The 15,711-nt window shown below is 42.1% G+C and overlaps 1 protein-coding gene across 1 annotated transcript; it reads right to left on the bottom strand.

Moving 5' to 3' along the window:
• Nucleotides 1–402: 402 nt before the first annotated feature.
• LOC126701004 (uncharacterized) lies at nt 403–4,737 on the bottom strand. The gene is made up of 3 exons (XM_050399154.1): nt 4,590–4,737; nt 2,310–3,958; nt 403–747 (listed from the first exon to the last, which is right to left on the bottom strand). Exons 1-3 carry the CDS (start codon nt 4,735–4,737, stop codon nt 403–405), a joined length of 2,142 nt encoding a protein of 713 aa, XP_050255111.1.
• Between the last annotated feature and the right edge of the window lie 10,974 nt (nt 4,738–15,711).

Genomic DNA, 15,711 nt, shown 5'->3' with positions numbered 1-15,711 from the left:
CTCCACTGCTATATCCGCAATTTGGTCCTCATCTGTACACCACTCCCCTTCAGTATTAAACACCCCCACAATCTGATTCCTCCACTTTCTTTGGGTTACCTTCTGGTGAAAAAACTTTGTATTTTTATCCCCTGCTGGTAGCCAGATTGCTCTAGATCTCTGCCTCCATGCCAACTCCTCTTGGTGCAAAATATTATTTATTTCAGCCTTTGTTTCCCATATTCTTTCTCCCAGTGCAGGATCATTTTTACTAGTAAGCTCCTCCAACACCCGATGTTTATCTCTAAGGGAGGCTTTAGTATTGCCAAAAGCCACTTTTTCCCATTTTATCAAAGCCAACCTTGTATTCTTAATCTTTTGGAATAGACAAAACATCGGACTACCTACATCTATTGTTTGCCTCTAAGCTTCCTCAATAATACGTCTACACTCCTGATGGGACGCCCATTTTTCCTCAAACCTCCTGGGAGTATTCTTCTTCTTGTTCCTTCCATTATTTGCATGGATTTCCAACAAAAGCGGGATGTGATCCGAATAAGATGCAGATAGGTGTATTACCCGACTCCTTGGGAATAGACCGTTCCACTCCCCATTTGCACAAGCCTTATTAATTCTTTCCTGAACAAACTCCACCCCAGGTCTACCATTATTCCACGTGAATTTGTTTCCTTGAAAACCCAAGTCAAACAACCCACAGTGGGCTAGTGCATTCCGAAATTCTAGCATTGGTGGAAAAGCCTTCTCAACCTGCCCTTGTTTTTCATTAGAGGATAGGATTTCGTTGTAATCTCAATCTAGAGTGGAGATGGCGCAACAAAGTCCAGGATTTATGCTTGTGATACTCCTCCGGGTACCCATAAAAACCAGTGATCCTCCATGGAGCTCATGGGTCTGTTAGAATGATAGCATCAATATGGTTCAGTGAATAGTTTTGTATATGCAGGTTAACCTCGTCTTTCCACAACATCGCTAAGCCTCCCCGTCTTCCTCCCCGACTTCTATCACACGGTACAGCCAATCCTCCTTGATAGTGTAGCTCCTCCTTCACCTTTCTCATTTCTTTAACCGTCTGCTTAGTCTCCATGACATCCGATAAATTAGGCTTTATATTGGCGGAGAGAGATGGAACCACACTCAAATAATTTAAAGGAACTACACCTCCAAGAAGCCATTTGTAGTATATTTAGGTTTACATAATATTATTTTGTTCTTGAGTTTAATCTTCTGGTATATTTAGGTTTACACAAAAATATTACTTATGAGATGACACTTCCCATTATTATTTGTGCCCTTTTAGAAAAAGTTTTGAATTTGCAATTAATTTCAAGAGGTAATGTGTAGATAGTATTTGGACAAGAAGAGTAAAATGAAAAATTATTTGAAAAGAGTCAAATTACACATCAAATTTTTCTTAAAAAAAAAATTACATATTCTTTCACGTGACATTACACTTGGACCCAATGATCCATCACAACATAAAAGGCAAGCGGCGCCTGGGGGGGGGGGGGGGTGAATTTTTTGGCCCGCTATACTTATTGTTCTTAAAAGACTTTTGTTGGCCATTTGTAGTATTTTTAGGCATTCCTTAGATACAATAGAGGAGCCATATTGTAAGTATTGGAAGGTATTGAGAGTTAAAAAGTCAACTTTCAATGTTAGGCCCCGGATCAAAGAAAGTTTTAAACTTTTTACTTCTTAACTCTTTTCATTCCTTTCTTAAAAAAAAAAAAAAATAACAATTTTTTTTTTTTTCAATCATGGATTCTCAACCATTGAAATACTATTACATCCTGTAAGATCAGGGGCGTAGCCAGGAATGCATGCTTGGGGGGGCCGGGTTGTAACAGAGATATACCAAATATAATTTTTAAGTCTATTGGATACAAAATTATCAACTTTTATATATTATTATATACTTGAACATGTTGGGAATTTAACCGAAATTTCAAACCTGTGAGAAACAAAAAAATAGAAAAAACAAAACGCCAAAAGTAAAACAATCACACGCACAAGACAGTATTTACGTGGTTCGGCAATTTGCCTACGTCCACAGAGTTGCAGGGATTTCACTATTATCAAAGAAAATTACAATGTGCGGCTACAATGTTTTTCTTTCTCAAAAACAACAACAAGACAAAAACCCAATCACCAAAAAAAACAGCTTTTATATCCTGCGCACAGGATTCACAATGGGTTACAAAACAGGCCAAAAAATTTTTGTCGGCCCAAGCCTCCGCTCCATGGACTAAGCCTCAGTAAATCTCCCATTATTCGGGTCAGGTCGGGTCATCAACCGAATCAAATCATGCCTGACGACGATTTTTCATGGAATAAAATTCATCCATTATCATCTCTATAGTGAAATTCCCTGCAATTTCCTTCTCTATATAAATTATCATATTATCTGCCAAAAGCTCATCCTCCATTCTATTGCGAAGTCTTGTTTTTAACAACTTCATAGCTGAGAAAGCTCGTTCTGTAGTTGCTGTAGAAACTGGAAGGGTCAACACAAGACGAATAAGTCTATCAATCAAAAAATATATTTGAGACTTTCCTGAAATTTTTAATCCCCTACATAGCTCGGAAATTGTACTCATATTCTGAAAATCTAGATGTTTTATCACATCAAGCTCATAATGTCGCAATTGAGACTCCAAAAGTTCTTGTTCATGTTCAGTGAAATCTTGAGGATAATATTTCTTAACCAAATTGCATATATCAACAATCTTGAATAATCTAAAAGCATCCTTGGGATTTAAAGCTGAACTAAGAATGACAAGTTCCGTTGTTAGCTCACAAAATCTACTTTTCAATTCTTGCAATTGAAAGTCTATTGCAACTGTAAATATGCTAATTCTAAAATGATGTTCCATTGTTAAATCGTCATCTTGACGACGATATCTACCTCGACCTTTAGTGTAACGAGCATTCATATCAGGAATATCAATTTCATGTTGCTCACAAAATGATATAACACTAGCAAGTAAAGGCTTCCATCCATCATCTCTCAACTTTTGAATAAGTGATTTTGTAGTTGAAACTAAATGCATGGCATTTAAAAGGTCTTGAGATTGTTGTTGCAAAGCTTGACAAAGAACATTAGTAATTCCCATTATCTCTTTCATCAAATGCAAGATTAAAATAAATTCAAATGATGTTAATACCTGATAAGCTCCCTCGGCATCACCGCGTTGTTTATAATTAGCTCCTTCCTCAGAAATAGTGTTGATAACTTTGCAAGTAGCATCAAACATTTTAATCAAACTACAAATAGATTGAAAATGAGATCCCCACCTAGTATCTCCAGCTCGTTGCAAAGTACCAATCTGGTTTGCACCTCTTCCAGTCTCAATTTCATTAGAAGCAATCATATTCTCAACTTGTTCTGCTTGAGCATGTTGCAATTCATCACTACGCTTACTAGAACCAACAACAATATTGATAATATTGACCAAATGATCAAAGAATTGATGAACATCTTTTACTTCTCTAGATGCTGTAACTAGAGCTAATTGCAACCTATGAGCCATACAATGTACATAATAAGCATATGGACAATCTTTAAGAAAAAGAGCTTGTAATCCATTCCATTCACCACGCATGTTACTAGCCCCATCATATCCTTGACCTCGAATATTTTCAATGTGGAGGTTATAACGAGAAAGGACAGCACATATCTCATTCTTTAAAGTCAATGTAGTAGTGTCTCTAACATGCACAACATAAAAAAAACGCTCTTTAATAAAACCTTCTTTATCAACAAATCTCAAAATGATGGCCATTTGCTCTCTCTTCGACTCATCCCGAGCTTCATCAACAAGAATGCAGAATTTTGCATCTTCAATTTCTTCATGAATAGCATTTCGCATATTATTAGCAAGAATATGCAAAATCTCCTTTTGAATTGTGGGTGATGTATATTTGGCATTTCCAGGAGCATTTTCCAAGACAACACTAGCTACTTTGTCATTAAAAGTTGATGTCAATTTTATCAATTCAATAAAATTGCCTTTATTTTTTGAATCAAGGCTTTCATCATGACCTCTAAAAGCACAAGCTTGGAATGCTAGCTGATGTGCAACGAAAATTCGCTAAGTCTGTCTCCTGTCCATATGCGTCGTCCAAAGGACAGACGAGGTTATCCATCAGTTACTCGTCCGTCTGTGCTCAACACAAACGGACAATCGAACTTACTATCATCCGTCCGTCCTCAAGGACGGACGGGCTTTTTTGCATTCGTCCGTCTGTAAAGGACGGACGAGCTTGGCAGCATCTCTTCGTCCATAAAGGACAAGGGAGGATTACTGTCTCCGCCGAGTGGAAGAACAAACCGTCACTAGCCAAACCCAACCGTTGCGAAGTACGAACTTCTGAATCAGTTATTTCCGAGCCTGTTGGATTCCTCAACTGTAGGAGCGGTTACCAAGCAAGTAACCGCTTCCCGTATACTATATAAGCACACGCCAATGAAAGAGTAAGGGATTCGATTCTGTTCTTGAGAAACTAAGTTTATATTTCTTCAGTCAGAGACTAACTTCACCATCGGAGGGTTCTTGGCCGGCTACCACCGGTCTCCTCTGAGTTTTTACTTGTTTTCTCAGGATTCACCATCGCAAGTTTAGCAAGGCCCGGCATTTTCAGTCCACTGATATCCCAGAGTTCATCAGTTGGCGCCGTCTGTGGGAAGAATAACGTTTGATTTCCATTGTTGGATTCTGCGATTTCTTTCTTGGACATAAGGGCTGAAATGGTCCGGACAAGGTCAAGGGCTACCAGCCCAGGCCTTCAAGAAAGTAGAGGCGACCGTCAATCGGTGCCTACCGTACAACCGCCTTCTGTCCAACACGTGCAATCCATGGCTGCTACTATGGCAGAATTGACCCGCCAGAACCAGGAGTTGGTTAGAGAACTTAACATGAGGAGGCAACATCGGGATGAGAACGTTGGAAGACAGGTCCAGAGCCAAGATGAGAGGAATGCCGAGTTTGAGAGCCAGTCAAGGGGTACCCCTTTAAGAAGGGTGCCTCACTTGGAGAGGGAGATGGACCAAATGAGAAGAACTATGGATGAAATGAAGGAAAATATGAAGAGGATCAACCCCGTAGAGGACTTGGTTCACAGGACTGACTCCCCATTTGTGCCTCCCATCAATGCTCACCCTTTGCCACCGAAGTTCAAGATGCCTTCCTTAGATTCGTACGATGGGACGCGAGATCCATTTGACCACATTGCCACTTTCAAAACTACTATGCATCTTCAAGGGGTTCCGGATGAAATAATGTGCAGAGCCTTCCCTACTACCCTTAAAGGACCCGCACGAGTGTGGTTCAGTAAAATACCTCCCAGCACGGTAGCGTCCTTCGAAGAATTAAGTAAGTTGTTTGTTAACAACTTCATCGGAGGACAGAGGCACAAGCGTTCCTCGTCCAGTTTGCTGACCATAGAACAAGGGGAGAATGAAAGTTTGCGGTCGTTCATTACGCGGTTCAATAGGGAAGCTTTAGCAGTGGACGAGATGGATGACAAGCTGCTCCTGGCGGCTTTCCACAATGGGGTTCACTCTGATTTGTTCATCCACAAGCTATATGAACAAGAGCCTCAGACCATGGCCGAACTCGTCCACTCAGCCCAGAATTTTATGAATGCGGAGGATGCTATCATAGCCAAGAAGAGGAAGAGAATTGAGAAAATGGATGCTAACCCCACTCGTCATTCAGAGCAGGGTCCTCGTCTCAAGAAAGGACGAACGAAAGACAAAAAGGATCGTGACAGGAAGGCAGGCCCCTCAGCACGAAGTCAGCAGTATACGCCATTGAACATGCCACTTGATCAAGTCCTAATGCAAATCAAGGATGATCCTTCCTTGAAGTGGCCAGAAAAAATGAAGGGAGATCCGAATAAGCGCAATAGAAACAAGTATTGTCGCTTCCATAGAGACCATGGGCATGATACGGACGAATGTTTTGATCTAAAGCAGCAGATAGAGAATCTTATAAGGCAGGGGAAGCTAAGAAGTTTCTTAGGACGAGACCATAAGGACGACAAACTCAAGGGAAAAGCTGAAGAGTCGTCACGGCCACCTCTCGGAGAAATCAGGGTTATCGTCGGAGGGAGCTCAACAGTTCAGTCGTCCAGGTCCAGGAAAACATACTTGAAGGTGGTGCAGAGCGTCCAACTCTCTGGACGACCACCTAGAGATACGGACGAACAGGCAATCACATTCACCGAAGACGAAGCTGAAAGAATCCACCATCCTCATGACGATGCTATTGTCATAACCTTGCTCATCGCTGACTACACAACCAGAAGGGTACTCGTTGATAATGGAAGTTCGGCAGATATCCTGTATCTTCCAGCTTTTCAGCAGATGAAGTTAGGACGAGACCGTCTTCGTCCGGTGAATTCTCCGTTGGTAGGTTTTGGTGGGATGAGGGTGCAGCCCGTGGGTACTGTTACATTACCAGTGGTAGTAGGGGCATATCCACAACAAGTCACCAAGGACGTGAGTTTCCTGGTAGTAGACTGTTCGTCCTCTTATAATGCCATAATTGGGAGGCCAACTTTGAATAGTTGGAGAGCAGTTACGTCCACCTACCACCTGTCAGTTAAGTTCCCAACAGACTATGGAGTAGGACAAGTGCAAGGAGATCAACTGGCAGCGAGAGAGTGTTACTTGGCTATGTTGGCCACGGACGAGCAAGTGCAGACAATGACTATTGAGGAGAAAAGGGTCGTGGTAGAGCCTATTGAAGTGCTGGAAGATGTTCCCTTAGACGAAAGGAACCCTGAGAGATGTACCAGGGTGGGGGCAGATCTAGAAAGAGGAGTTAAAGAAAACTTTGTTCAGTTTTTGAAGAAGAACGTAGATGTGTTCGCTTGGAGTCATGAGGATATGCCTGGAATAGATCCTAATGTCATCACCCATCGCCTAAACGTATGTCCATCCTCGAAGCCAATACGACAAAAGAAAAGGGTGTTTGCTCCTGAGAGAGAAAATGCTATTAAAGACGAGGTTCAAAAATTGATGGCAGCAAAGTTTATCCGAGAGGTGTACTATCCGGATTGGTTGGCCAACGTAGTAATGGTCAAAAAGGCAAACGGCAAGTGGAGGATGTGTGTGGATTTTACTGATCTGAATAAGGCTTGCCCCAAAGATAGCTATCCATTACCACGAATTGATCAGCTGGTGGACTCCACCGCGGGCCATAAACTGCTTAGTTTTATGGACGCTTTCTCAGGATACAACCAGATACGGATAGACGTGGTCGACCAGGAGAAGACCTCATTTGTTACTAGTCAGGGCTTGTTTTGTTATGAAGTAATGCCCTTCGGATTGAAGAACGCTGGAGCAACGTATCAGCGACTGGTCAATCACATGTTCCGTCCTCAGATTGGGCGAAATGTCGAAGTGTATGTGGATGATATGTTAGTGAAAAGTCTGGAAGAGGGTAAGCATTTAGACGACTTGCAAGAAACCTTCAATACACTCAGGCGATACAGTATGAAGTTGAACCCCAGTAAATGTGCTTTCGGAGTGGCTTCGGGAAAATTTCTTGGATTCATGGTCTCACACAGGGGGATCGAGGCCAACCCAGAAAAGATCAAGGCAATCCTAGAAATGAAGCCTTCGCAGAATACTAAAGAAGTACAATCTCTCACCGGGCGAGTTGCCGCCCTCAACAGGTTTGTCTCTAAAGCTACTGACAAGTGTTTGCCATTTTTCAAGGTTCTAAAGAAAGCCTTCGAATGGACGGACGAGTGCCAAAGAGCCTTCCAAGATTTGAAGACGTATCTTGTCATGCCCCCGCTGCTAAGTCCGTCCGTGGTAGGAGAGGAGCTGTTTTTGTACCTGGCAGTGACCCCGGATGCTGTGAGCTCAGCGCTGATAAGAGAGGAAGCAAAAGTGCAAAAGCCAGTGTATTACACCAGTAGGGCCTTGAGGGGGGCGGAAGCACGATATCCGCCAATAGAAAAGCTGGCCTTCGCGCTCATCACAGCTTCAAGGAAGTTAAGACACTACTTTCAAGCCCATGTAATCAATGTTATGACAGATCACCCACTTAAGAAAGCTATGAACAAGTTGGAAGCCGCAGGACGTCTGATCCAATGGGCGGTCGAACTTAGCGAGTTTGATATCCGATACCAACCAAGACATGCTATTAAGGCTCAGGCCCTGGCAGACTTTATTGCGGAGTTCACCCCAAAATGCAACGATGAAGTGCAGGAGGATAAAAATTGGGTGGTCCATGTAGATGGCTCGTCCACACAGCGTGCGGGAGGAATAGGGGTGGTTTTGCAATCCCCTGAAGGAGACAAGTTGAAGCATAGAGTCCGTCTACAATATCGACCAACTAATAATGAAGTGGAGTATGAAGCTCTGCTTAAAGGGCTAGAATTGGCTAAGTCTGTAGAAGCGGAGTCGGTTCTCGTCCTGGGAGACTCTTCGCTGGTAATGGGCCAAATAAATGGGACATATGAGGCGAAAGAAGAACGAATGAAAAAGTACTTGGAGAGGGTATTACAGCTTGTGGAAAAATTCAAGAAAGCTAACTTCATTCAAATCCCGAGGGAAGAGAATGCAGAAGCAGACACCTTAGCGAAGGAAGCCTCAGCAACTGGAACAACCGAAGAGTATGATGAAATTCAGTACGTCCCGAGTGTAGATCTCCTGGAAGTACAGCAAATAGGGAATGAAGAAAATTGGATGACCCCAATCGTCTCGTATCTGAGGGACGGGCGACTTCCGGAAGCAAGGGACGAAGCTAAAAAACTCAGGATAAAAGCAGCAAGGTACGTCCTTCTGGACGAAGTTCTCTATAGGAGGGGCTTTTCTCAACCTTATCTTAGGTGTCTGACCCCAGAAGAGGCGAACTATGTGCTGAGGGAAGTTCATGAAGGAGCCTGTGGAAACCATTCAAGAGCAAGGTCGCTTATCCAAAAAGTCGTCCGTGCGGGGTACTATTGGCCAACTGTTCAAGTGGATGCAAAAGCTTATGTCAAGGCATGCGACAAGTGCCAACGATTCAGTAATGTCCCCAGACAACCATCAGAGTACCTCACCCCAATGATGGCCCCGTGGCCCTTTGCTCAATGGGGCCTGGACATCCTGGGTCCATTTCCACTTGGAACTAGACAGATGAAATTCTTGGTGGTAGGGATTGACTATTTCACTAAGTGGGTGGAGGCAGAACCATTGGCACACATTACACAGCAGAATGTAAAAAACTTCGTTTGGAAGAATATAGTGTGCAGGTTTGGAGTACCCAGGGTACTAGTTTCCGATAACGGGCGACAGTTTGACAACACCCTTTTCAGGGACTTCTGTCTACACTTTGGAATCAAAAATCATTATTCCTCCCCCGCACATCCACAGGCAAACGGTCAGGCTGAGGTTACAAACCGATCCTTGCTGAAGATCATCAAGACTCGTCTTGAGGGGGCAAAGGGAGTATGGCCAGATGAGTTACCTGGTGTCCTATGGGCATACAGGACGACAGTGAGGACCCCTACAGGGGAGACCCCTTTTAAACTAGCCTATGGAAGTGAAGCAGTTATACCTGCGGAAGTGCACATGGCTAATCATAGGGTGATGTCATATGAGGAGAAGGATAACGAGGAGCAACTCCGCTTGAACCTCGATCTTATAGACGAAGTAAGGACAGAAGCAGAGCACAGGGCAGCGAAGTACAAGAACCTCATGGCTAGGCAATATGATGCAAGGGTGAAACCAAGACGTTTCAACATAGGAGATCTAGTCCTGAGGAAGGTCTCTTTAGCAACCAAGAACTCAGCTCATGGGAAATTGGGCCCCAATTGGGAAGGACCCTATAGAGTCATCAACTTCAAAAGACAAGGATCCTATTACCTGGAGGCCCTGGACGGGAGAAAGCTTGAACATCCTTGGAACGTGGAGCACCTGAGGAGGTACTACCAGTAGAAGCGGGCCGAAATGAGGTTCACTGTGGACGAGCTTGAAGCTTGCTACCCTATTTATATTCTACTTATATTTTATGCTGTGTTTGATACTATCACTTTGTTATTTGTGTTGTGATTATCTATCATGATTATGGACGAAATTATGGAGTGCTTACTAAATAAAAGGCATTAGCATGTATGTGCCTTATCTGTAAACGATATTTATGTAATGTACAAAATGTTGTGTTCATTTCAGATTTCCATGGCATTCTCGTTCAAAGCTAACCTACAGGGTGGCTGAGAACAAAATATTTTTTAATTGTCAATGAGACGAATAAATTCTCTGGACGCGGAGATGCAACGTCTAAAGCTTTAGCTTTCCTAAGGAAAAGCAAGATCAAGGCACCCCATCCTAATCAAAGGACGAGGTAGTCCCTGAAAATAAGCCCAAAATGTTCGTCCATGAGGGCAGAACAAAGATGAGATACCCTCGTCTTAGACAAAGGACGAGGGAGAACCCAACTTGACACTCATCTATACAAGACAAAATGGGCGTCCAAGCCTTAAAACAATTAGGCAAAGGACGAGGCATAATGCGCATCCAGGCCCGAGACAGTAAGGCCTATGGACGAGCAAGGTCCCAAAGTCTGGACGGTCAGGGTACATGAAAGAAATTTCAGTCTAAGGACGAGAAATAACCCTTCAAACTTTAATAGATGGTTTAAACACACTGAACAACGACGAGTAAAGTATGAATGCATGCATAAATATGAAAAATCTCGTCCATACATAAAAGAAATAAAATTCACCAAGTGTTTGAAGGGCGGACAAACAACGTCCAAACACCCTTGTAAAAAAAAAAAAAAAAAAAAAGTTTCAATACCTCGTCCTCAAAACTTTGGACGAGTTTAGTGTACTTGAATTACATCGAAAGATCCAAAAACAAAGGATCAGAAAAAAAAAAAAAAAAAAAAAAAAAAAAAAAAAAAAAAAAAAAAAAAAAAAAAAAAAAAAAAAAAAAAAAAAAAAAAAAAACAACTTCTTAAGCAGGAGCAGTGGGTGGCTGGGTAGAGGCATCATCTTCAATATTGAAGTCCTCAGAGCTGGTTTGGAGAAGAGAGCTGGTAGCAGCATTCAGGTTAAGTTTGATAGAGTTGAAGTCCACCTCAGGGAAGTTTTCAACAGCGTCCATCCTAAAGTCTTCAAAACCCGCTGCATAGTTGCGGTCCAACAAGTCTGTGAAATCCTTGGACGCTTTGAACTCCGCAATGGCATCGTCCTTAGCCTTGGAGAGGGAAGTACTCAGCTCGTCATTCTTCGCTTGAAGGTGGTCAAGACGGGAATCTTTCTCCAGCACAGCGGCCTTCAACTCTGCGATCAAGTTTAGCTGCTCCACTTCCTTCTCCTTAGCCTCAGCAGCAACCCCAGCCCATTTCTTGCTCTCCTCCCTCACGTTTTTTATGGTCGTCTCTAGCAAAATCCTCGTCTTGTCCAACTCTGTGGCTTGCCTAGACGCTGCGATGAACTTGGACATGGCCTGCAAAAGGAATATGTTTGGTTAAGACACCCAAAAGATGGAGAAACGACAAAGTCAAGACGAAAGGAAATTTACCTTAAAAAGATCATGAACACCAGAATGTTCAAAGTCTTTTAAAGACATGTCATAACATGCATGAATGTCCTCGTCCTTCACAGCTTCTTGAAAACGTTGCCAAGCCAAATCTTCGTTTTCAACTATGTTCGAAGACACTCTCGACGGGAGCTGAGACGAGGTAGGTGCAGTCGTCCTAGGAGGGGTCTTGGACGAGGTCATCTCCACAGGTGGAGATACGTCCACATCAATTGTTTGGACGGAGAGGTTGGGCTGAGGCAAAACAGGCTTGGCCACCTTAGACGATGAATGCTTCACTCTTTTGTCCCGCCTGCTGGGAAGACTCCCTAAGTCCAAATTCTTCGGTAAGGACTTTCTTTTGTCCCCAGCAGACGGACGAGTTTGGGGTACAGCTCCAGGACGGACGTCCCCAACCTCAGGACGATTTCCCTCACCAGCTACATCTTTCCCTTTGTTACCCTTCATTGTCGCCATTCCTAAAAAAGAGTTTTTAGAACGAACATAAAAAAAAAAAAAAAGGGTTAAAGACGTCCTGAGTTAGAAGCTTACTTCTCCTTACGGTTATTTCGTGCGCTAGTGCTTCGTCAGAAGGATCAGGACCAAGTCCCCACTTAGCAAGCCGTCTAAGAGTCACTAAGGAGTGAAAGCTCCTATCTGCGTATAGACGAGCTCTGTGGACGCGATCACGGTGAAACTTGCTAAGGGAAGGACGCCCAACAGCTGTAAAGGAATAAGTTAGGATACAAAAAATAATAATAACTTAAAAAAAAAAAAAAAAAAAAAAAAAAAAACTTAAACTTACCCTGAGGACGAAGGTTCCCTAGGTCCCCAGTATAACGACCAAAAGTGTCCCGTCCAACGTCTGAAGGGTTTCCAGCCCAGTTTCCGGAGACGAAGAAAAACTCCGTCTTCCACTTTCTGTCAGACGAAGGTAGGGACCTAATCATTCTACAATCTTTACCCCTGGCAGTAAACTGGTAAAAGCCAAGGGATTGATGAATTTCAGAGGGTTTATAACAGTAGAGGAACTCGTCCACTGTAAGAGGACGGTCCCCCCCAAACACCTCTCTCCATAGGACTTGCATAGAGATGACCAATCTCCATGCGTTAGGATTAAACTGACATACCCCCAAACCTAACCTAACAAGTAATTCCCTAATGAAAGCATTTAAAGGAAACCTCAAACCCCCCAGAAGATAGGCCTCATAGACGCCTATCCCAAAACGAGGATCACAACACCATTCTCCACGGACGGGTAACCTAGGGTTAAGCTCGTCTGGGATCTGGAACCACGTCCTCATATTATCTAACCTTTGATCGTCCGTCTTAGAAGGTATGTCTATTGCACAGCTAAAAACAGTTACTTCCTCCTCGTCCAAAGGGACAGAAGGAGGGACGGACGAGGAAATCCTGGACGAAGTACCTGCCTGGGATCCTGAGGCTTTCCTAATTTCTTGTTGAATAGCCTCTAAGGGAAACCCAGGGACGCCGGAAACATATTCCTCGTCCGTAGAATTCCCTACATCACTACTACTAGAATCACTAGAACTAGTACTGGATATGGATTGATACTCGTCTATAACCTTTTCTAGACTGTCGCTAGACGACATTTTGTTTAGAAAAGATTTAAAAAGAAAACCTAAAAGACGAGAGAAAAGGGAATACCTGGCTCTAAGACGAGTGGAGGCTACGGACGTGAGGAATATCCTAGACGAGGCTCTAGACGAGGAATGTCAAAGAACGAAAATTTTAGAAATGTAGGGGGCAACGGAGGAATTCCCCTATTTATAGGGAATTGACCTGGGCATACAAAACGACACAACCAATAGGGGAGTGACACGTGGCATTTGTCTTGAAAAATGGATCGACGAAACTCGTCACCAATGAGAGTGTGACACGTGGCATCTTGACGTATGGGCTTTCTAGGTACAACGCCTGGTTGTTTGTCTCCTTAGACGACCCATATGAACAAGGGGGCAACTGATGTGCAACGAAAATTCGCTAAGTCTGTCTCCTGTCCATATGCGTCGTCCAAAGGACAGACGAGGTTATCCATCAGTTACTCGTCCATCTGTGCTCAACACAGACGGACAATCGAACTTACTATCATCCGTTCGTCCTCATGGACGGACGGGCTTTTTTGCATTCGTCCGTCTGTAAAGGACGGACGAGCTTGGCAGCATCTCTTCGTCCATAAAGGACAAGGGAGGATTACTGTCTCCGCCGAGTGGAAGAACAAACCGTCACCAGCCAAACCCAACCGTTGCGAAGTACGAACTTCTGAATCAGTTATTTCCGAGCCTGTTGGATTCCTCAACTGTAGGAGCGGTTACCAAGCAAGTAACCGCTTCCCGTATACTATATAAGCACACGCCAATGAAAGAGTAAGGGATTCGATTCTGTTCTTGAGAAACTAAGTTTATATTTCTTCAGTCAGAGACTAACTTCACCATCGGAGGGTTCTTGGCCGGCTACCACCGGTCTCCTCTGAGTTTTTACTTGTTTTCTCAGGATTCACCATCGCAAGTTTAGCAAGGCCCGGCATTTTTAGTCCACTGATATCCCAGAGTTCATCACTAGCCATTGAGCACACTCTATTGAGGTTTTGAGCCGCAACTGATTATTCTCTAATTCTTTTGACGTTTGTTTCTCAATTAGCTTGTCAATATGTCGTGAATAATTCTGTAAATCCTCGCAACATTTCACAGCATTTTTATGTGGAGAGTTTGGTTCTTTCCCTTCATGAAGAATTAAAGGACAATTCATTCCATCTTTCACCTTTTTCCAATTATTAAAACCTGTTGAAATGAACACATCTGATCCGGGACGACCTATTGGTTTCTTACTAAAAAGGTAGCAAGGAAAACAATATAATGCATCCGTTGTAGGTGAGTATTCCAACCAATCCTTATGTGAAACAAACCATGAAGGTTGAAATCGACGACGATGAGTATCATCATTGTATGGACAGACTATATTTTCAGGTTGGTATGGACCTTTTATGAGATAAGCTCGTCGAATTTCATCTTGTTTGTTGATAGGAAATTCACATATTTGTTTACGTGTTCCTGGATCACGATCTATCTCTTCAGATTGAAGTTTTGGACATTTGGAGGTGTGTTCATCAGGCATCGAAGTATTAACATTTGTTTCTACAGCCACAGGTGTCCTAATTTCTGAATTGCTAACATCTTTTTTCTTAAAGAATGCATCAATTGTTTTTCGTTTGCTCATAATTCTTTTAACTTTAAGAATATGACTCAATTAACCTGAAAAGAATTTTAAAAAATAAAATTTTAATTAGAAATTTTTGCTTAGTTATATGAATATTATTCATACTCAAGGAAAAAACAAAATTTTTACTATAATTTAAACAGTCAACCCATTTTTAATACAACTTTAATTAATAATAACCCCTCAAATAATTTAATTAATTTATCTTTTATAATGTATTGGTTAATTTAATTATATAACTTTAATTATTGTTGTTTAGCATAACAATAAACTATATTGTTTTAATTTATTTGTCATTAATTATAATGCTTTAATCCTAGTTGGTAATTATGCAATATAGTTTTAATTTATTTGTCATTAATTTTAGCATAACATATCCTTTGTTACAATTCCTAAAATATAGCAATAAATAATTAAATAATTTTTAAAAATTTGCAATAAATAATAGCTAATAATTTAATCACTAACTTTTGAATAAATATTAATTATTATTTAATAATGTTGGTTTACACTAAAAACTAACACATTGACCATTGACCAACAATGAGGAATAACCGGATAAGATAAAGACAAACAGGAAAAAAAATAAAAAAATCAACCAATGAATGATTGAGATGTATTCAGCCAAAAAAATAAAAAGAATGAGTGAGAATGTGAGATGATATTAAAGCTAAAAGAATAAAAGGGCTCAGGCAGAACAGGATTCATAAACAGTCTAAACCATTCGGTGAGATAGAGAGAGACTGAGAGAGAGAGAGAGAGAGTCAGAGAGAAAAACCTTGAGGGAGGGCCGGACTGCTGGAGCCGGAGCCGGAGCGGAGGAAGCAACTAGTCAACGGCAGATCTCCGACGGCGATGAGTGATGACCGATCTACCGTCTGGCGTCGACGATCTACAAAGATTTCGTTCCATTTTTCATTTTAATGACAGTGAGAGAGAAAAAGAGAGAA

This window comes from Quercus robur, chromosome 9, assembly GCF_932294415.1.
Source record: "Quercus robur chromosome 9, dhQueRobu3.1, whole genome shotgun sequence".
Lineage (NCBI taxonomy): Eukaryota > Viridiplantae > Streptophyta > Magnoliopsida > Fagales > Fagaceae > Quercus > Quercus robur.
Note: the sequence above shows the minus strand (reverse complement) of the source record. Positions and strands in the feature narration are given on the sequence as shown.